General features: G+C 42.1%; 3 protein-coding genes across 11 annotated transcripts in view; 2 read left to right on the forward strand and 1 right to left on the reverse strand.

The window, feature by feature from the left end:
• Positions 1–19987, forward strand: part of NCAM1 (neural cell adhesion molecule 1) — a 152673-nt gene extending 132686 nt beyond the window's left edge. For 3 of the 8 annotated variants that reach the window (XM_049799548.1, XM_049799551.1, XM_049799552.1), the window contains 4 exons: positions 1193–1373; positions 13559–13766; positions 14184–14300; positions 19756–19987. In XM_049799548.1, coding sequence (XP_049655505.1) covers positions 1193–1373; positions 13559–13766; positions 14184–14300; positions 19756–19876 — 627 coding nt within the window. In that variant the 3' untranslated portion in view covers positions 19877–19987. Of the gene's footprint in view, positions 1–1192; positions 1374–4735; positions 8260–13558; positions 13767–14183; positions 14301–16141; positions 16925–19755 lie in introns of those variants that run through there. The other 5 variants (XM_049799549.1, XM_049799553.1, XM_049799550.1 and 2 more) reach the window with 2 other exon arrangements.
• Positions 1–21992, reverse strand: part of ZW10 (zw10 kinetochore protein) — a 563481-nt gene that overhangs the window by 324593 nt on the left and 216896 nt on the right. The gene's annotated exons all lie outside the window — the stretch shown is intronic.
• LOC126038182 (uncharacterized) overlaps positions 1–21992 on the forward strand; it is a 178771-nt gene that overhangs the window by 111524 nt on the left and 45255 nt on the right. The gene's annotated exons all lie outside the window — the stretch shown is intronic.

Consider the following 21992-nt stretch of genomic DNA (forward strand, 5'->3'; position numbering starts at 1 on the left):
CCTTATTTTATGTTAGGTGGTATTTGATGTTTTTTTCCTACAAAAGAACACTCAGTCAGAGAGATTGCTTAGCACGTTCTTGAGGAATAGGACCTGGAGAGAGGGTCAGTGAGAACATGAAGCTCTTCAGGGCAGCAGAAAGAATTGCCAGAAGTCATTGAGACTTTTTTCTGCGGTCTGCACACTTTCTCAGGCACCATACACTTGGGGGCTGTTCAGCTGTACCAGTGTGTTTGAGCTGAAATACGGAAGCTTTCCAGCTATTAAGAAAGCAGGGCACTTTCTCAGTGACTGCGTCTGGCAGATGTGGTGCTGAACTAATTCTGTATCAGCTATTAGTAATCTTTTCTTTAGATGCTACAAAAGAACAATCCTTAGAGTCAAGTCACAGAGCAAACTTTGCACTGCAGTCTAGAAATCCCAAGAGTATTCATTACCACCATCATTTTGTGCATCTTAGCTTACTTAGAGCTTCTTAGAATGGGAAGAGTCTTTGTAATGTCAAAAGGACAATCTAGTATCACAGAACCATAAATTCCAGCAGAGACGAAAAGAGCTGTTAGCACACTCCAGTCCCAGAAAACTGCCTAGGACTGTCTTAAGTTACCTTGGCAGTGGGTTTTTCAAATTCGTCTGGGTGAAATGTACATCTGGATTCCCTGAAACTGGAGTAGGAATTATCAAAGTTACTAGCTGTATGCACCTTTTAAAATCTCTCTTAAATGATGCAGAATAGAATGGTAGTGGTAAGCTAGGCCAGACCCGTGTGAAGAGGTAAATCTCTGTCTCTCAGATGATTTAAATTTGACATACTAAGACATGGAAGAATACTCTTAAAGTGCCTTGCAGGGCAGACATACAGAAGTTGCTGCATTTACCCTCTGAAATGAAAGTAGTCTAGTGATGTGGCGAAGATGAAAGGAAGAACTGAGGGATTTTCTTCAGGTGTGGTAGCAGTGCAGAAAACAGAATTCAGAGCAGGAAAGAAGCTGCCTTGGTTTCTCTTGTCCTTTCCACTTAGAGCCAACAGCGCATGATGTTTTGCACCCTGAATTAGCTGAGGAGCATGTGCTTGTGTAGAAACCTCCCCACTTTTCCAGTTGTTTGTTAGCCATTACAGTGTTCTCAAAGCTGGCTACTAATGTTGTGCTGTGTGTTTTGCATCCCTGCCTGTCATCTCACTGCTCTACAGAAGCATTCCTCAGAATGGAAACCAGAGATCAGACTTCCATCTGGCAGTGACCATGTCATGCTGAAGTCCCTGGACTGGAATGCAGAGTATGAAGTTTATGTGATAGCTGAAAACCAGCAAGGGAAGTCCAAACCAGCTCACTATGCTTTCCGAACTTCTGCTCAGCCTACTGTCATCCCAGGTACAGCAGTCATAAGCTCTACCATTGTTTTCTGCTTCCAATTAATGCAACAGTGCTGCATCCTTTAATGTGCCTGAGTAACCCTGACAACTTGCTTGCTTAAAGCCATTATCACAATTAGTTACCCATCCAAAGCTTAGTTTTTGCCATGTACATACCTGTACTGTAGTCTATGTTACAGTATGTACAGCATAAGCAGTACACTGTTAGGAATGCTACATGACAAACCGTCATCTGACTTTACAGGGAATGTTGGCTTTTTGTATCAGGGTAACAGGATTGTCAGATGAGAAAAAAAGTGGATAGAAAATGCTTTCTGAAACCAGAAAGTAGGATTCCTATTTTAAACTAAAGCGAAAGAGACAGTTCAGATCTCTGGGATGATGCTTTTCACAATGCAGATTTCCCTTCCAAATCTGCTTTGGGCTTGCTTACTGCTTGTTTGTCCATCCAGCTCAGCCTTTGGAGAAATAAAGGCATAAGGAGTTTGCTAGTGGTTGGAAAGAGAGGGGGTTAAAATCTTTCTCTGAAGGTTTTTTTATTAAATGAAATGGAGATCAAATTACAGTCATTTTAAAACAGCACTGGGTAGAGCATTAGGAAAAAGTTAACTAAATAGCATTAGAATGCTGCTGGAAACTCTTGTTTCAGACAGACTACTTATTAGCGTGCTTAAAAAGTGAGGTAGAAGCATAAATGCTACGAAAAACAAGCAGACCCTATTAGCTGAGATGCTAGGAATTTAGCAGTTCACTGGAAGGTGTTGAAAGGACAGTTAGTATTTCTTTTCTACACAGGTAGTAGTAGTGCATATTAAAAAACGGGGATGGAGGGGAAACCAAACAAACAAAACCTCAAGGACGAAATTGCTGGACTACCTGTAAATTAAAGTTCTGGTGTGTTATAGGCAGATGGATGAACTTGAAAGCTGATGAGTCAGTCAAGATAAGTCCTCACTGCACAGCCAGAGTTAAGCATATTCATGCCAGGATTGGTGCTGATAGTCTATATTGGAGGGAGTGATTTGATTTCATTCTATCTTCTAGATTATTAACTGTCTCATGTTTTTCTTCAGAACAACTAGAGAGTTTTCTTCAGTTTTTCCCTTGCACTGAGAATTCAATACTTGCTCTGCCCCCACTGCGCCCACTCTCTTCCTGTCTGAAGGAAACAGCTGAGACCTTGTGCAGTTTGCATGCTGAAACTCCACTTGATTAAGCTAGATAATGTTGTTAAGCATACAAATGAGTGACCTAGCTGGTTGGGGCTTGAAAAATGTGTATGGTAGGGAGGAGGAGGGAAATGGGGCAAAAGAGAGGTTAGGATGTGTGTTTGAACAAGGCTATAGTTTTGGGTGGAAGGACCCTCAGTAACTCATTAAGCAATTTACTCTGATTCTCATTTTCAACAGCTCTAATACTTACTACCCTCGCGTATTTGAAGGACAACTGTGACTGATATGGCAGGATAAAGTGAGGGCAATTTGGCAAAGAGTGCCTTAAGGTCAGTTCAGAGCTGAACATTCAAATGCGGTAGGCTGGAAACAGCAGAAAGTGGTTCCTTTGCACTGTGATGTATCTCCCCAGGGAAAGTTACAAGTACTGATCAGTCTTTTTGTTCCTCCGCAGTCCTTTCTGTGCAACCATTGTTGCCTTCCTGTGGTGATACTCTCTTTTAGCCTGTTACATGCCCAATTGGGCAGCAAAGCTACCCGGGACAGCTGGGATGTCTTGCACAGGTGTATTAGCAAATTTTGAGAATGCTGTAGTCTTTGGAATACACAGTGTTCATACTGTGGTCCCTGGCTATGGGAGGAGAAAGGAGTGCAGATGCCGCTGAGCCCTTTAAATCCAACAGTAACATGGGCAGGGACCCTCTAAAATTGCGGGGCGGGGAGGAAGCCCAGTTTGTTATCACAGGTGTAACTTCTTTGGCCTCTCTGAAATTATTTCTCACTTAGTCTGGTGTGAAGCATAGGAGGAACCAGATTTTAGGCTGCCACTCAAATGTTGTACTTGGAAATGTTGGAAGCACTTTGATGAAAAGCAGTTGTTTTGGAGTGCAAATTTGCTGCAGGATTGACCCAACAGATGGATGCAGCTGGTTCTTAGAAAGAATGTGCTCTGTTCAGGGGCAAGTAGAGCACTGTGTGGTGAAATGATTACTGCTGGCTATGCTGGATTTGTGACTCTGTTTCTCTAGGTATTTTTCATTTTATAGAGGACTTTCGTTTCTGTTAGGCCTTTCAAGGTGTTTCTAGACCCTTTGGTTCCCAGAGCTGATCCCCAAACTAATAACATTGGGGAAAATATTTCCAGAGGGCAGGCTAGATTTTTCTGACATGCAGTCCACAGGCCTCTACTGAAATAAGGGCAAGTATGACAAATTGCAGTAGAGAAGAGGCTCTGTGTGTTACTTTCCTTTAGCATCTCTTGTTGTTTTTATGGCGTTTAGCTTTTACGTTTTGATTTCAAAATGAGCTACGTAGGAGAAGTCAGAGCCAATGCCTCTAACATGGCATTAGTCTGCTTGACAGTAATAGCAATTTCCTGCAGACAAAATGTATATTTATTATGTAGAGTCCTTTGTTACTGTCATCTGTACAGTGTCGTTAAAGTGGTTGGAAGGATAAGGGTATTATTTTCAGTAGTAGTAATAATAATAATAATAATTGCATTAGAGTAGTTTACAAGCAGCTGGAAGGGTAAATGGAAAAGTCAGTCCTGTATTCTTAAGAACTTCTTGCTTCTCCAGGATTTTAGTCACCTAGATCTATTATCCAAGTCCTTCGCACAACAGGCTTTGGGGGAAAGACTTGGACAGGCAGGTGGATTGTCTGCTACACAAAAGCTTTTATTTTGTTCTATATGTAAAAGGCAGTGTTGTCCCTTCAAATACCAGATAACCATTTTCTTGTGTTTCTCGCTGAGCCTTCTGTTCCATCATTTTTAATCTCATTTGCTTGCAAACCCCAGAAACCCTGACTTGGACCCTGCTCTGCAGCTTTGGACATTGCTGAGCTTCTGAACCGGCCCTTTTGTCGGTGTGAATGTGCTAATGCTCTTCTTTAACCTTTAGCCATTTTAATTTACAAAATTAAATAAACCTTTGATTCTTATGTTTTCTATATTTATGACCTAATTTTTTTTATCTATTTTTCTCTCTTTCTCTCTTTCTTTCTTTTTCTTCCTCGTCCTTTCTTCCCTTCCCTCTCCCTTCTTTCCCTTACTCCTTTCCTATGTCTGTCGTCATACATGTCACCTTGGATCTCACGGGGAAACATCCACGCTTGCCACATGCACCAAATTTGTTTTTAAACAACCATATTTTCCCTCCTGGGAACCATTGTCTGGCACCTGCAGCGACCTTGGGAAGTCCATCAACGTCGTCCTCCTTTGTTTCATTGCTTCTTTCTGCAGTGACTCTGCTTTTGCTCTGTTAGAAACTTAAGATAAAGCAATATTTGCTTGAAAAGGCCTGGGTCCCACCAAGGCGTGAAAGCAGATAACTTTGCTTCAGAGGATCGTATCAGTTCATAAACAAAACAAACGCAGAACATTTGAAAAAGAAAAAAAGTTTAATTTGAAAGAGTCAGTATTTTGTAACAAGAAAAAAAGGTTTAAGCCAAGTTTTTTCTCTTTAACATTTTTTTTTGTTATTTGTAATGAATTTGCCCTTTTTAATGGATGTAAAGAAAGATTTTGTTGTTGTTTGCTTGCTGTTTTTCATCAAAGGAAGGCACAACACTGAAAGCATTTTACTGCTTTTTACTGATTTCTTTGCACATCTGGTGCTGATCACCGCTGTATTGTGCAAAAGGTTTCTAAAGCCCTATTCACAAATCTAAACCCACAGACTATAAAAAGAGAAAGAAGATTTGTCAGAGATGATCCTACTGGTGGCCCAAATGTCTCTGTGGGTTTTTGCATGTGGATTCAAATTTATGGCCGTTAGAAGGTTTTCCTCATATGGTGGTCTGAATATAAACATCTTGTGGGAATTACACTGAAGAGATTTCTTTCTTTCTTCTTTATGTGGTTGAATCCTTGCTACTTCATTGGCCCCTGGTGTGCAGTCATGTATCTCATGACCCATAGTGGATCTGGGGCATAATACAGCCCATGAGCATACAAATTTGCAATGGATATTTGTCGAAGATTTTCTGGTTTTCCACTACTGTATTATCAGCTTCATAGAAAGATCCCTTTTCTTGCCATTTTAACAGAAAAGATTAGCTTGAATCGAGTTACCTGCCCAGCTAAATTATTATTATTATTATTATTACTGATCCTTAATAATATTCCTGGTTAACTATGCATGTGACACTACCAGACAGGATTGATCCATGGTGTAAATTGGTGCCATATAATGCATCTTTGTTACCAAGTTCTGTGTATTGCATTTCGCTGAACGAATTTCAGTTGATTTTTTTCTTTTCTCTTGTTCATACTTTAAAAAGCCCCGCATCACAAAAAAACCAACCCACAACAACAAAAAACCCTGTGCCCCTCATGAATTGCCTTTGTGATGGGAAACCCATTTGGCTATGATGCTGCTCTAAAAATTGGTGTGTCTCTCCCTCTAGGTCTCTTTCTCTGTGAGTGGGCCTGAGGTTGCCAAGGATGAAATTGTTGACATAGTTGTTGAACTGTCTGTACAGAATGTCTCAAATACTATCAGTTGGGTGGAATGGGATTAATCTTTCTAACAAATTTCTAATACAGACAAACAAAAACCCCTGCCATCAGTCTTGTCTAACTATGCGTTTTATGCTCTGCACTTAAGTATCTACTGTGTTTATTCAGACCTTGTTCATTATGATTTGTGACCAGCTTTTCTATCTAAATTATAAATGAAAACTTTGTGCAGGTTTTGCACCCAAAAGCATGTGGATTTCTTTTAAAAAACCCCTCACCTCCAGTGTTTTAGAGTATAGAAAATTTGTTAGATCTTTTGAGCTTACACCTTAGTGTTACTGAAGTACAGCGAGAGTAATAATAACACTAAAAAGTTGTGTGACTTTCCCCTATAGCTGACTTCATTAACTTCATCTGTAGATCTGATATCAGCTTGTTTTGTGGGTTTCCCCTTATCCACATAGGGAGGTTACTAGCTGAGGTTGAGCTATATCTCACCCAACTCATATGTTATTAAAATTATCTTGCCTAAACTCTAACTTTACAGAGTGTTGCATGGAGAAGAGAGCGACACCTCTGGAGGCTGGTCTTCCTATCAAGGAGAGGTGCCTTGAGGCAGTGGAGATGTATTATGCTCTGAGGGGCCTCCTCCCTGTGGTGACTAGGCAAAGCCCAGACAAGTAGATGAGAGTTTGTTTACGTGGCTGAAGCTACTTGAAATGAATCCCATACTCAATGGCAAACAGGAATCCAATCAACATGGAATATATACAAAAAGAGCTTCTGTCCCCCTGTTTGTAAAAATAAGGAGCATAGCTGTTATTTTTACCACCAGTTTATGCAGATACGTAACATGTCAGATACTAGATATACATCAGATCCTTGAGGTCTGACAGTCAATGCTAGACAAGGTCCCAGGCCTTATTCTTGATGTAAGTAAGATTAAAGTTTGCAGAAAAGCCAGCTCTCTCTTCTGTGCTCAAAGATGAGACATAGATTCAGAACCAGAAGCAGTTCAGACACTCAAGATTTTCAGCGCACACATGCAGCCTTGCAAGCACATGTTCTATGTGAAAAAGTCATACCTACAGAAGGCTGAAACCTCAACCCTTAGAAAAGATGTTTCTCTGTATGTGTGTGATGAACTGCAGAGCCTTGCAGGATCTCACATGGCCCATGGGATTCCAGCAGCTGTACCCCCAGTTTGTTGTTAAATCTCTACATATTTTCAAAGGCATTTGTTAAAGCATTACTTTGGCTGCCTTCATTTTGCAGGAAGGCCTTATTTGATAACGTTCTGCTCCACCAGGATCAGGTGCAATTGTTCACACCTCCTAGTGTGAGCAGCCAGTGGCACTGAGGTATGTGCATTGCAGTAGTGTAGAAGGGCAGCTGTGGCAGAGGTCAGACTGCAGATCAGGTGTTCAGATTTACAGTCTTTTTTTACTCCTGAAAAGAGGATCTTTGTGTGACTCACTCTTTCCTTACATTTTTTCCTTTTTGTATGCTCATATTTCCCTTTTCATCCTCAGAAAGGGAGTCAGTCTTAGGAAAATAACAGAACGTGAAGCCAGGAGCAGACCACTGAAGCCACACAGTGTTGGTGACAAACTAAAAGGAGTTCAGTAGTAGTTTTGGGAAATATCCATTGCCCTCTTGTCTTGGAAGGAATGCTCCACAGACTGCTGTGTATTTCTGCTACCTAGTAGCGAAGTTGAAAGCAAGCATAAATTGTCAAGCCTAAATCTGTGTGGAAACAGAAGCAGTTGTCACTTGGAATAGAAGGTTGCTCGCATGTTGCTTTTCTCCACTATAAATTGTGCAGAGTGTCTGAGAAAATGAGGTCTGTAAAATGCAGCACCCCTTGTTTGAAGGATACTTTTAAGTGTTTGCAAATTAAAGCTGTTAGCATCCACTGAGAAAAAATAGCTTTTCTCCTGTTTTTTTTTTCCTTCTGATGCATGAAATCAATTTTTATTTATTTTGTTTGTTCTTCTCTTTTTTGCCAAATATTGTAGGACCTTTGAAATGCCTGGAATTATATCTGCTTCTCGCCATTCCTTTTTTGTCTCTTTGTCTGCCTGTGCCTGAACATTCTTTGCATACTCTAGCTGAGACCCCACTAGGAAGACACATCTGGGTGGTTCTGCTCTCTCTGACAGGGCAGATGTCTGTACAGAGTTGCAGAAAGTAAAATTGATGGGTAATTTTATTGTACATTGTAAAATAAGGGTGATTAGAAAGGTCAGTCTTGCAGGAAGCTCATTTTCCATTGAAAAAATAATTTGTAATTAATAAATTCTTCACTTCTTTAGAATTAAGGACTCAAGAAATTTTTTTAACATTTTGTGTTTACTTATTTAACCTGTGGAAGTGTTATTCCTCTTAGTCCTGAGAATAGCAAAAGTGAATCACTGGAAAGCTTCTCATCAGGTTGAATGTGCTCTGGATCAGGTCAGAAATGTCCACCTTCTATTTACACAGTAGCACTAACTGGTGATACACATGTAATCTTGTCCACACGGTGTTAGCAGCTGGTGCTCAACAACCTAACTGTATTTATACATTTATTTTGTACACTGAATGGTTTTAGGCCCCAGCAAACTCATTAGGGATCTTAAGTATCTGAATATTAGTTTGATTTAATACAGTATAAATTTAGCTATAGGATGGAGTGAATAGTTCTTAAAGTATTTGTAGATCAATTTAATCAAATGTGCCAGTCTGTCAAACTGAATAATATACTACATGCTTCCTGCGTTTTGTATCAACAGAAAAATTCCTTTACAAAATAGATACAGAAAAAAGAAATGCAGCGCCAACAGCCTCCAAGTTCATGGGGTCTTTAAGGATTCTTATATTATTCTTCCTTATTGCTAGTCTGTGAAAGATTCGGAATATCAATTCATGTCATGAATTAGAATTTATAAAAGCAGAACTAGTGGAAGAGATTTGAAAGTTACTGAAAATTGCAGGGCTTTCTTGCTCGTCTAGAAAAAAACCATTGCAGGCAATTACCTTGGCCCAGTTTCATTGTCTGAAACATAAAATCCGAGAATAGCTCAAAAACAAGGGCATTCCTCTGCAGATTTGCCCTTATTCTCCCTATCTCTATACTCTTCTTCCTGGCAGCCCTTCCTGTCGTAGCTGCTTGTGCTCCCTGGGGCGGAAGGGCAGAACAGGAAAGATAATTGTTTGGGAGGAAGGGAGAAATATGGAGGGGAGACTTATACCTATTCAGTAGCTCTCCTTTGGGAGTTGAGAGGGAAAAGAGCTATTTTGCAGCTATCATAGCAGAAATCGGATCCTTGGGAACAGTAGCGCTTGGTGGTTTTTATAACCTTGTGCGGTGTGTTCCAAAATTTCAGGGCCAGTCAGTCTACTATCAGGTTAGAGCAGTTCTTGTGGACTGCTGTCCTGCAGCACTTCATGTTGAAGTTTTTTTGACAGCACAGTTACTCAATGGAACTTGGGTGCTCTTTGCAATTTTGTGGATCAGCTGCAGATCATTTTCTGTGGCTGCAAGACCACAGCAGTCTGGGTTAGAACTGCATCTTCATGCTAATTAAACTTCTGAGGAAACTCAAAATTATTTTGTAGTTATATAGGAGCCCTCCCAGTGTAGCAGTATAAATAGTTTATGCCCTTGCTTCCTAAACATAAAAGAGGACCCTGAGACAGAGAGGAACGATAGGGGGCACATCTTTGCTACAAACTGTTGGTTATATTGGCTTCAGCAAACCTCTGGTAGTAGTAGTGGCTGAAGCTTTACTGTTTCACAGGTGCTTGGGGTCACAGAGAAAATCAGGCGCAGAAGAGAGAATTGATGCTAGGTTTGAATGTCTTTATTTGTTGTGTTAGTCATAAAACCATCCTTTTTCTATTATAGCTGATCTTTTCTAATCTTTCATGTGAGAAAAGCCTTGCAGGTTATTTGATAATGTGCCTGTGGTTTGGACAAGTTTCATAAAACCTGGGATACTTGCAACAGTTTTCAGATTTTCTGTCTGTGAACATTTAGATTTTTGTTCGTTACATTTGTAAGTGTTTTCAGTGCCTCACAAGAAGCTCATGGAAGCTACATAAAAGCAAAATTTAGACAGACTGTAGATCAAATCATGGAGCCATCACTGGGCCTTTGAGTAGAAGTCGGGCACTTTCTCCATTGTACACATTGCAATTGGCAAGGTCAGTTTTTTTGTGGGGCCTGGTGCTTGCTGGGGTTTGGGTTTTTTTGCAGAGCAGAGCGTCTGCTGTCCCAATGGATCCTAGTGCTTGCCAAGGGCTATTGGAGAACTAATACTCTGCTTCCCAAGCACTAGCCACAGAAATGCACAGACATGCACACACAAACATATGAGAATCTGCCATTGTCATTTTAAGTGGAATGGCAAACATTGCTTGGAACAGGAACCATCTTTTTTCTTTCATATTTGCTTTCTGTTACTAATCCTAAGTAGAGAGGTGAGTATTCAGACAGGCTTTTCTGCAGTAGTGCTAAATAATCTGCATAAAATCCCTGATTAGAAAGTAAAGCAGATTTCTATTCAACCAAGTCAGGTGGAGAAAGATATGACATTCTGCTCTCATTTGGGGATTTCTGTTAAAATTTCGTACATTATTCTTAGCCTAAGCTCATTCATCTTCTGTTTCCAGCTTTTGAATCTTGTATCTTTGCTCAAATAAAGTGCCTTTATTGCATGTACTATTCTGCTGCATATAGGACTACAATGACCTAATTCATCCCTGCACATTTCTTTTTTGAAGTTATATTGACTGAGTTTCCCAAGTAATTTTTTTTTTAATTCTTCAACCACAGTTGTGATATTTCCCTGAATTGCCTTCTTCCTCAGCATCTTTTCTGAACAGCTTTCCCACATTAGTCATACCGATGCCAAAGACAGAGATATTCTTTCATTTCCAGCTCCTTGTATCCCTGTTTATGCATGTGCCTTGATATTGCCAGAAGTGAAACATTAACAGGCTGGCCCAGGATCCTGTGGGAATGCCAGAACCTTTTGATCTCCAATGGCACAGCAAACTGACTCCTGCACGGGGAATAAATTTGTTTCTTCCTTACTATTCATGTAAAGCAGCTTCCCCAAGTCCAATACCATGTGTAAACACCAAGGGGCTTGAAAACAGCCACTGCTGCAATGCCTGCTGAGGATCCGGAAGCTTTGGCTGTGCCCCAGGGGCAGAGGCTGTGATTGTCCTAACAAGTTTGCAGTTTATGCAGTTCTTCTTGCAGTTCGCATAGGTCATGTGCAGTGGTTCACAGACCAGGTGTGGGCAATGTGTAAGGCTATTGATACTGACAGGTCTTGTAAAAGTTGGAGGAGAGAGGAAGAAAAGAGTGGGACTCTAATTTGAATGGAATTTTCCGGAAGATGTCTTCTAGCACATGAGAAAATTCCATCTGTCCCAGAACAAAATATTTTGTCTTACTCCAGGTCTGGTGACTGAGATGAGGTATATTTTGGAGGCACAACAAGGAACTATTTTATTTAATTCACTGTCTGTGATGCTTTCCTTAGTGTACCTTTACTAGCCTGCTAAGAAGCTCATTCCCAGAAAGATGATGTAGATGAGAAGAAAAGCTTGACACATCTTTAGCTTTTTCTTCAACAGCTGGTGTGAACAGGAATATGTTAATTATAGAATAATCCATGCAAGAATTCTGAATACGTTAGAAGAGGGAAAATACATGACCTCCTTGCTTCCTGCATGCATCGGAGAATGATTAATTTAATTATGCAGCTTGCTGCAAGGTGTTGCCAGGGATTTGGTCTGTGGCACAAACGTTCTGCTGAGCATTTAATGGACTTGGGATGTAAGTGTCAGTCAGGTGCCTCAGAGTGACTTTTAGATACAGTCAAATGCAGAAAGAAACTTTCCTGTTGGAGTCTGGATTCCTTAATACATATCAGGGTCACAAAATGAAACAACACCTATCTGCTTCTTGCTAAGGATGTTCTATCTCCTATTTTGAAGTAATAAAATGTATAGCAGAGGGTATGGCTCGCTGTCTGTGGAAATGATCTCTCTACCTGTCAAAGTCAACATAGATCAGGCTTAGGGGAAAGAGGTGCTTAGCTGGGCTTTTCTGCAAAGAAAAGATTCTAAGTGTTTGGGGGTTGTGACATCCAGCAGTAAAAAATGCAGTAGAAATTAATAGAATCGCATCTGAACTGAAAGAAAAAAACCAAAATGCTCCTGTGGACAATGACAAACATGCTCCTGCTGTCTCAGTAAACTTAAGTAAGCAGCTCTGTCAGATGTACAGGCCTTTGCTGAGTGCACAGTCCCATAGTGGAAGGCAGATTATGTGATAGTTGAGACTAGCAAGCAGGTTTTTAGTAGTTTGGTACATCTAAATAGGTGCTGAACTGTATGAGCAACAGCCAAATGCTCTGCCTGCAGATCAGCAGCTTGGGAAGAATTATTCTGAATAAAACATGGAGAACAAAAAGTAGTTGGTGTTCAGGGTATGATAGTAAGAGGCTGGGAAGCTGCAGCTGGCAACACTCAAGCCTGTGCCTGTTGGTTTTGTGATGACCAAAGGCTTTGACAGGATTAACCGATGTGTTTATCCACTCCCTGTTCTGAGAAAGTACTCAGCATTTTACACACAGCTAGAAAGTTAAAGGCACTTGCTCTGAACTTAGTACAATATGGGCAACCCCATGGATTTTCTAGGCCTCCGTCACCACCTCTCACCTGCTGTCCTTTGTCTACTGGAAAAGGCACGGTATTTTTTTCTATTCTTTAGCTGGGGAAACATGGTGGAGATTGGGTGAGGTGGAGCAGGCAGCTGCTGTGACCAGGACAATGTCAACAGAGTGACAGTCTGCTTATCATTACCATTGCTTCCTCAGAAGGCTACTTGGATTGTTGTCTGTACCTAAACCAAAACATTCCTAGAGCATTCACTGATGAGCTCATCTATCTCTAGGTAAGACATGAAAGACTTACCGCTTTCCAGTTCTGGATAGCTGGGTCTTACCTGAGTGACAGGAAGGGTTTTAATTCCTCCTTTCGTTTTCACCCCGTAAGGGGCTAATCAGCGCTGAGGCCCCACAGATACCACCCAGTATTCTGCGTCCCACCAGCACAAGTCATATTACAGAGTCTAGGCTTCACTTACACTTGTCCTTGTGCCTGGCTGGCAGTGCCAAAGTAACTCTGGACCCTAGACACAGCCTTCATCTTGAGGAAGTGGTAGAGAGAAACAGGAGCCTTTTAAGAGTTCCAGCTGGGTATATGTCGCAGTAGATGAGGTTTCTGTAGTCTGCTTTCCAGGCCTTAGCCCAACAGAGATGGGAAAAGCCCCATTAAGTCCAAGTGAATCTGTCTTTTCAGGTAGATCGTCCTGCATGGTTTTTAGGATAAAGTACTGGTTATAACACAAGGCTGCTAGAGAGAGGGTGTACTTTCTCTAAGTTTCCCATGCTTGCAACCTAAGCATAGCCAAATTTGAGCTATAATTAGCCCCAACTCACTTTTTAACTACAATGCCTTCTTTTCTTCTCTTTTTGGTCTCTAAAGCCAGTACTAGCCCTACATCAGGCCTTGGGACTGCTGCCATCGTAGGCATTCTCATTGTTATCTTTGTGTTGCTCCTGGTGGCTGTGGATGTCACCTGCTACTTCCTGAACAAGTGTGGCCTGCTGATGTGCATTGCTGTCAACTTATGCGGCAAATCTGGCCCAGGAGCCAAGGGCAAAGACATGGAGGAGGGCAAAGCCGCCTTCTCGTAAGTACTGTCATCACTTACATTGCTTCTTCTGTTGACTAGTGTGTCCCCTCAGCAACTCTGGAAAAGAAACTGGTTTAGGGCGTTCTGGGTTCCTCAACACTGATGGGAAGGTCCTGAAAAGATCTAGGGCCACACTCATTCTGCTTTATATTTCCAGGAAGGGCTTTCTTCAGTCGTTTCTCTGGTTTTGTCCTATTCCTGTTAGTAGCCATCAAATGGCTGGCCCAAATGCTGGACATCACAGTGGTCTTCCATGCTGTAGGTAATAACTGGAAGGGGAAGTGACAAAAACAAGTAATCTGCTGTTTAGGCTAGTTTGTTTCTGTCATTCACTATTGACACTGGCAGCATGTCTTTGCAAGAGGATATCTAGTGTGAATGGGAACTAATCTCTATGCAATTCCTTTGTTACAGGAAAGATGAGTCCAAGGAGCCTATTGTGGAGGTGCGGACTGAAGAGGAGCGGACCCCCAACCATGATGGGGGAAAACACACAGAGCCCAATGAGACCACCCCACTGACAGAGCCAGAGTATGTTGGCGTTAATCTATCTTAGCACAGGGTCAACACGTTGGCCTCAGTTGCCTTAATCCCTGATCTCTCATGCCCATGACTTAGGGCAGGAAGAGAGGAAAAAAGGTAAAATCGCCACATTCCCTTTGTGATATACCAGTGAGGAAATACCTCCTCTCTTCCTCAACATTCAGTGACTCCTATTTCCAGCACTGGAAGGGAAAAGGGTAGTAAAGCAATCTTTCTTGAAAGGCCTGTCTCTGCCAGGTTCCCTCCGGTGTGTAGATCAGGTACCTGTGCAGGTTCACTGCAAAGGATCCAGAGCAAAAGCAGCCCCCACCTATCACCGACTCCTGCTTGAGCTCTGCTGGATGAGTGCTTGAACGCCACATGGTGAAAGCAGTCCTCTCTACTGATAGTAGCAGAGTAGTTACACTCTGGGTGTTGGGGAGGCATGGCCAGTCTGATTATTCTGTGAGAGGGCTGAGAGCTACCTACAAGCTTTGTTTGTATCAGAGAACTTGTTTGGGGCCTGAGTCTGTGAATCCACATTAGCTGGGATTGGCGAGATTTAAGTATTGCCCGCTGTCTACATTAAGCTCTTTCCCAGACCGTTGCAGTTCTAGTGTCCTCTGAGTACTTCTCCATAGCTTCTGGAGTAGTAATGGGAGGAATTCGCTTTAGGAAGCTGCTGAAATGCTTGTTAATATTTGGGTCAGGTTTGGAACTGATGGCACAAGTTGCATTCCTTTCTTTCAGCAGAGTCATCACAGTGGTGAGGTGGTCAGGCTCTTCCACCTGCATACTGCTCACCTCCTTTGATTAGGTTAGCAGTGGGACCCACTGGTAAAATGGCTCTGCTGGAGGTCTCCATGAGGTGAGAGGAGAAAGGAGGCTATGTCCACAAGCAGCACTGAAACGTGGGTGTGCAGCAGTGAGGAATAGCTGGGATTTATATTGTCCTCATTTTCTTAGCTAGTCTTACCAGAATTTTAACTCAATTATCGTCCTTTATGAAGGTTTTCTCTTTGTTAATAAGCTTGATGTGGTGTTCTCAGGCATACTGGCTTCTCATGGAATAAACCGTTTTGTTTTTCCAGCCTCACATTCGTGAACTTGTTAAGGCAACCAGTGCTACATCATGGCTACTAAAGCGTAGATACACTGTCAGACATTGTCCTAAAGCAAACCTCATTCCAGCTAACACTACAGGCTGGAATCTGGTCAAAAGGGCTGAAAACATCACCTCAAAGCTGCACATATGTACGTGTATGTACATATATATGCATTACATGTGTGTATGAGAAAAAGAATTATATTCTGTGTGGTTTGATGAAGACCTTAGACTTGCAGGCAAAAGGACAGGGCCAAGATGAAGGACTGGATTCAGGGGACCTACATTGGGACCTTGTTGCATGGTGACAGGTGGCACAGGGCTGCAAGCTCAGGGAATTGGTAGAAAGCTTCCTTGTGAGGTTAGGTGGAAGAGGCTGGGAGGAAAATTAGGCTAAAACAGAAGAGTCTCTGCAAGTTGACGGGGTTACATTTGGCTAAGACTTGAACCAAAATCTGTGTGAACAAGCCATTCCTGAAGGTCGTGTCCTCTTTGCTCTTTTTCTCTTCCTAGCTACTCTTCAGTTGTCCCAGCCAGCCCTTGCTACCCTTTGCACATTTGACCTCTGAAAGGTTTCTGCTTCTCCGAGTACCTCTCCATGTTCTGTGTGTGTTTTAACCACATGCCATGCTGCTGCTGCACCACCCACTTGCCTTCTCACTCTTACGCTCTGCTCCCCTTTCCCCTGCTGTCATTTGTGGGCTTCATTGTCTCTATTTCTCTTCTACTCCTGTCCTCTTCACAGGCACCCCGCCGATACCGCAGCTGCTGTTGAGGACATGCTGCCTTCTGTAACTACAGGCACCACTAACTCTGATACTATCACTGAAACCTTTGCCACTGCTCAGAACAGCCCCACCAGTGAGACCACTACGCTGACCTCCAGTATTGCCCTGCCAGCCACAACCATTCCTGAGTCAAACTCCATGTCGACTGGCCAGGCTACTCCAGCCAAAGGGGCAGCCACCTCAGTCTCTTCACCACCACCCTCCTCCACCCCCAAAGTGGCCCCCCTTGTTGATCTCAGCGATACCCCAAGCTCTACTCCGGCTACTAATAATTTGTCTTCAAGTGTCCTGTCCAACCAAGGTGCAGTGCTCAGCCCCAGTGCTGTTGCTAACGTAGCTGAGACCTCCAAAGTAGCAGCTGGTAACAAGCCAGCTGCCGCAAGCCCTGCAAACCTCACTAGCCCTCCAGCTCCATCCGAGCCCAAGCAGGAGGTCTCAAGCACCAAGAGCCCTGAAAAGGAAGCTGTGCAGTCCAGTACAGTGAAGAGCCCAACAGAGACAACCAAGAACCCAAGCAATCTGAAGAGCGAGGCTGCTTCAGGCAGCACCACAAACCCCTCCCAGAATGAGGACTTTAAAATGGACGAAGGGACCTTCAAGACACCAGACATTGATCTTGCAAAGGATGTTTTTGCAGCTCTTGGCACTACTACTCCTGCCAGTGTGACTAGTGGGCAAGCTCGTGAGCTTGCTTCTTCCACTGCAGACAGCTCTGTACCTGCTGCACCTTCAAAGACCGAGTATGGCTGACTTTAATCTTCTGTTGGTTGTGTGCTATGTCTCTTGTGCACTGGTGCTTGTGCTGTGTTCTTGTTGGGTGTTCTCTTAACTAATCTCATTGTTTCCTTAGCAAACTAACTCACCTGTGAACCAACTAAACAGGGCTTGGCTTTCAAGGTCCAGCAGGAAAGCAGGAATAGGCTGTGCCAGGGAAGCAGAGAAAAGACAAACCCAGGAATTTACCATAAATATGTTATTCTTCAGTCTTTTATGCAACTTTGTCTATCATAGGTTATTCTTTTATGAAAGAGATCAGAAACAGTTCAGTTTGGTGCAAAGGAAGTGCTGTCCTCAGAGGTACTGAGTTCCTGCAGTTCATTGAGCACAGCCACCCAAATTCAATGTCCTAACAGATCAGTGCAGCCCTTCAGAACTTATTTCAGTATCAGGCAGGGCAGAAACTAGTGCCATGTGAAACTGTGAAAGCATGGTACCTCTGGATTTGTCCCTAAACTGGCAAAAGGATAAGGTAATATGATCTTGTTTGAGAGAGAGGGAGCAGTCACAGCACAGTTGGGTCAGGATAACTTGGCAGTATGTTGTCATGGTATATTAGAGATGAGTCTTCATCCACTGTATCAGGTCTCCTCTTTACCCAGCTGATTTACTCAGAGAGCATCAGCAAGCCCCTAGGCAGGACAACCCTAGGGATCTTTTGGAGCCTTATGCCATCTGGACAGGATCCACTAACCCCAACTGAGATGAGTCTGCACCTTGTGCTTGGCAGGAGATGCTGTAACTGGAGACTGAAAACAGTCCTCACCTGGGTAACTGGGGGGAGGGCCCCTATCACCTGTGCAGATGTTGGACAAGAACAGTCTTGCTGTGTCATTTTGGATGGCAGTGGCTGACAGAGCCATGAGCACAGAAGCCTGGAAAATGCTGATTGCTAATGGATAAACCACCCTTCAGGGGACAAGTACCTAAGGTCCCTGTTTCTTCTGGCTTCCTATTTGGACACCATGTGTTGATAGAGGTAGGATGAAATAGAAGGAGTATCTTGTCTTTCCTGCCTGAGCAGAGCCTGTGCTTTATCATGAGAAACAATCCTGAAAAAGCAGCTCAGATTTGTTGTGGGAGCAGCTCCCAAAACCAAAAGCCTGAGTTCATGCTGCATCTTCAGCTTTTGCAAAGGAAAGTGTATTGAGGACACTGGGCTCTGCACTGTCAGCTAGATTGCTGCCAATAATCTAACTAGCTGTTCTAGAGCTGGGTTTACAGCTCGCTCAGATAAATCTAGGCTATGCTTTAGCAACCACACTGGAGACATACCCTAAGTCACAGCTTTGGTTCGAATTTTTTCCATCCTCAGGTCTCCAGGAAAATTACCTTATTCTGGAAGCCTTGTATTTAATCCAAAATAAAGCATCCGCCTTGATCATTGGCTTTGACACTATGATTGCAATGTGTATTAGTGCTCACATAAGAGGAGTCAGTCAGACACTCTAGGACCAAGAACCAGGCTCTTTTCCAGATCTGAGTGAAAACCTACGCTGTTTTACTGTATTATTCAGGTGCCTTTACGTCTTATGGCTCTGGTCTCCCTACCTCCCAGCTGTGCTCCCATCCTACCCTAAGTCAGGAGACATTCCTGCCGTGTGACTGTTCCACAGCATTGCCTTGTGCCCCACACAGCTATGGAGCATCTGGCCCTTCCTGGAAAGCCTGGGTGGCACAGCAGATGCACTAGGGTTAGAGGGAAGCAGGCAGCCTTGATGGGTGCAGCTCTGCCACTCCTAAGCAGAGAAATCCATGCTCGCTTCAGTTCACTGCACCTAAAGCCACTGCCCTGTCATGCTGGGTGCTATGGAGTGACAAACAGAATAGAGAATTGTGATCTGGTACTGAGCTGAAAGGAGGTAGGAAATGGTTTGCCCATAGTACAGAAACATTTCAGCTGAATTAATGCAACTTGGTCGGTGTCATGTAAGTGAATTCTGGGTATGGTGGAATGCAGAGCTATGTTCTTTCTGCCAATCCAGCCACCTTCTTCTACCTGTGCTGCTCATCTGCTTCCTGTGGCGCAAATCAGTATTGCAACCGTAGGCTTAGATTCATCTCACCTGCTCGTCAGGGTGAATGAATCAAGATTGCAGTCATCTCGAACTAACTTTGTGGGTAATGGGCTGGAACAGGCACTTTTTCAGGGAGGCCAACAGATGCGCCTTGTGTGGCACTTTTCATGGCTATGAGGAGAGTGTTGGACAAACAGACTTCTGATTCTTCGTTAAAGTGCCAAAACACAGGCTGATGAATCTAAGCGTTAGCCTGTGAAGATCTTCACCTCCTTTACACTTGTGAAAATGTGTTTGACAAAATTCACTTCTGTGTTTCCCTTCCTGCAACATACTGGGAAATTCTGGAACTGACTTCCTGCAGGGAAAAAGATTTTCTGCTAAAATGGCAGTCTCTTTTAATGGGACATTTGGGTGATGTAAATGAGTGATGGTAAAATCAAATTCCTTTGCAACTGTGTGAGTTTTCCCTTTTGCTCCTTTTTGCACACCACAACGCGCCTTATGCCTCTGCTGCAGCCTGAGACCTCATCCTACTAGTATGGTAACTCAGGGCAGGAGGAAAATCAGAAAAGATTTCACTAGAGCTAAATGAAATTGGGGTGGGGGATGAGTTTGGTTTTACTTAATTCTGCATCTGGAAATGCTCATTTTACTCTAGCAAGGCAATGTATTTGCTTGTTTCCAGAAACATTCTTTCCTTATCACTAGTTCAGCAACAGACAGTCTATATTTCTCTGCTTCTAAACTGTGCCATTTTGGTGATTCTTCTTCAGGAAAATCCCAGTAGAAGACAAATCTGAAGTGCAAGCAACGGAAACTAAGACACCTCCAGCAGAAGTCAAGACGGTCCCCAATGAAGCCACACAAACAAATGAAAATGAGAGCAAAGCATGATCAGCGACAGATGAAAGCAAATGACAGAACAACTTCACCCAAGCATTTAAAACACAAAACACAACACACATCTCATTCCTCTAGTGTCTGTTGCCTTTTTTTAAGAAAAACAAACCAGAAAATGCATAAATAGGGGGAGGGGGGGAATCTCTCTTTTTCTTTTTTTTTTTTTTTCTTTTTTTTTTTTTTTTAGGATTTCTAGAAAGGTTCTATTTGTTGTGCACTTGCTTTTAAAAAGTAATACATTTTAAAAACAGGGTTAAACCCATAACCAAATCAGGGCTTAACTGACCCTGTGTATATTCAAATAAGCAAAATTGCAAATACCATTTGCAACGTGGTTGGGAAGCTCAGAATCAACTAGTCCTAGACAAAAAAAAAAAAAAAAAAAAAAAAATACCCTGTTCTTTCCTTCGTTAGTATAGCAGATATAACCACTGTACTACTTGGTACAGCTGGTACTTAATGAACAAAGTCCACAATTTATTTTTATACTTTTCAGTCGAGTTTGAAATATGTAAAGCCTCATAAATAAGTTATAATTTCTGTTCACCTTGTATTTGTTCAGTATGCAAAGTGTCTTGAGCTCTTTGTGACTGAATTCTGTTTTCCACATTAGACATTTATTTGGGGTTTATTATTATCTTTTTTTAGGAAGAATGCCAAAATTGCAGCTTCGGGGATATATTTCAATTTGCAGTATTCAGACTCTACATTTCTTTAAATTTTATGTTAATTTTTGCCAACTTTTGTTCTTTCCAGTGTTTACAATTGACAAATTTTTTTTTTTTTACTTTTGTTGTGTTTAAATGTATGTGTAAAATAGCTGCCTTTTTTTTTTTTTTTTTTTTAAGTAAATACAGTCTATAGATACTAGGTTAGCAGCATGCTTGCTTTGCAAAGGGAGACATTTTAAAACATGGATGTTTACAGTAGTTGTTTCCCCTTTATCATTTCTTAATTATTGTTATTGTTATTATTATTATTATTATTATTATTTCTTACTGGAGTAAGAAGAAAAGTAATGCTGGGGTTTGGTTTGGGTTTTTTTGGGTGGGTGGGGGTATTCAAACCAATTGTCACCAGTCAAGGTCTTTATCCAGCAATCCCCATAAACACACACTTAACTTGGAATGAGAGAGTTGCTGGTGAGAGTCCTTCTATACTTAAATTTAGTAAGAGTTTAAGTCCCTTGCTAGACCTGGGCCTGACTGCATAAGAGAAATATCATCTCTGCTTTTTTAGGACATTCTCCCCTTTCCTTCATAGAACCTTCCCGGAGCTTTGAGAAGCAGAAGGGAGATTGTACAGTTAGGGCTGGTCTGGTCTCATCTCAGATGTTTGACTACATTGAGTCCTCCTTAGTATGTCAGTAAATACCATTTCATTTGACCCTAGAAAGGTAATTTAAAAGCAAAGACTTTTTGCACAAGGGTGCTTGGCAGCATGCAAGACGCATTCTGCAAAGCTAGCTCCATCAGCAGTTGGACTACATGATCACTGTAGATCCCTTCCAACTGAACTATTCTATTCTATCACGTATTGAGTTATCCACCTATGCTCTGCAGAATCAAAACCATGAAATCAAGAGCAAGTGCTCGGAAATCAATGCCAAGATTCCCAATTATTTCACTTGTCTTGGTATAGTGTTGTCAACAGTTGGAAAAGGGGGCTGATGTAGTACATGTGTTATCATTATGGAGAGGGCGGGTTTATCAATGGCATTTCTCATTGTGAGTCATGGAGTAACACTGAGATTCCTGGGGTGAAAAGAAAGGAGGCTTGAGCAGGAGGAAGGCAGAGGTATATAGGGGAAGACCAGCCCATTGTATAGAGATGTTCCTTCTGTTGGGGTTTGGGGTTTTTTTTCCTGGTTTTTTTTTTTTCTTTTGGTTTTTTTTTTATTCTACTTTAGATCTGCAAGCTTGTGCACTGTGGGTGCGTGACTATTTTAGTGTGAAATGTGTTTTTTGTCATAGTATTGAAATAATAAAAGCTTCAACATAGTTTGGATGTGGAAGGTGTAGCGATAGTTCAGATTTGAAAAAAGAATATTCAGGAAAAAAAAAAGAGAACAACTTTTACAAAGAACAGAAACCTTTAAATGAAAAGTCAA

This window comes from Accipiter gentilis, chromosome 5 (assembly GCF_929443795.1).
Source record: "Accipiter gentilis chromosome 5, bAccGen1.1, whole genome shotgun sequence".
Taxonomy (NCBI): Eukaryota; Metazoa; Chordata; class Aves; order Accipitriformes; family Accipitridae; genus Astur; species Astur gentilis.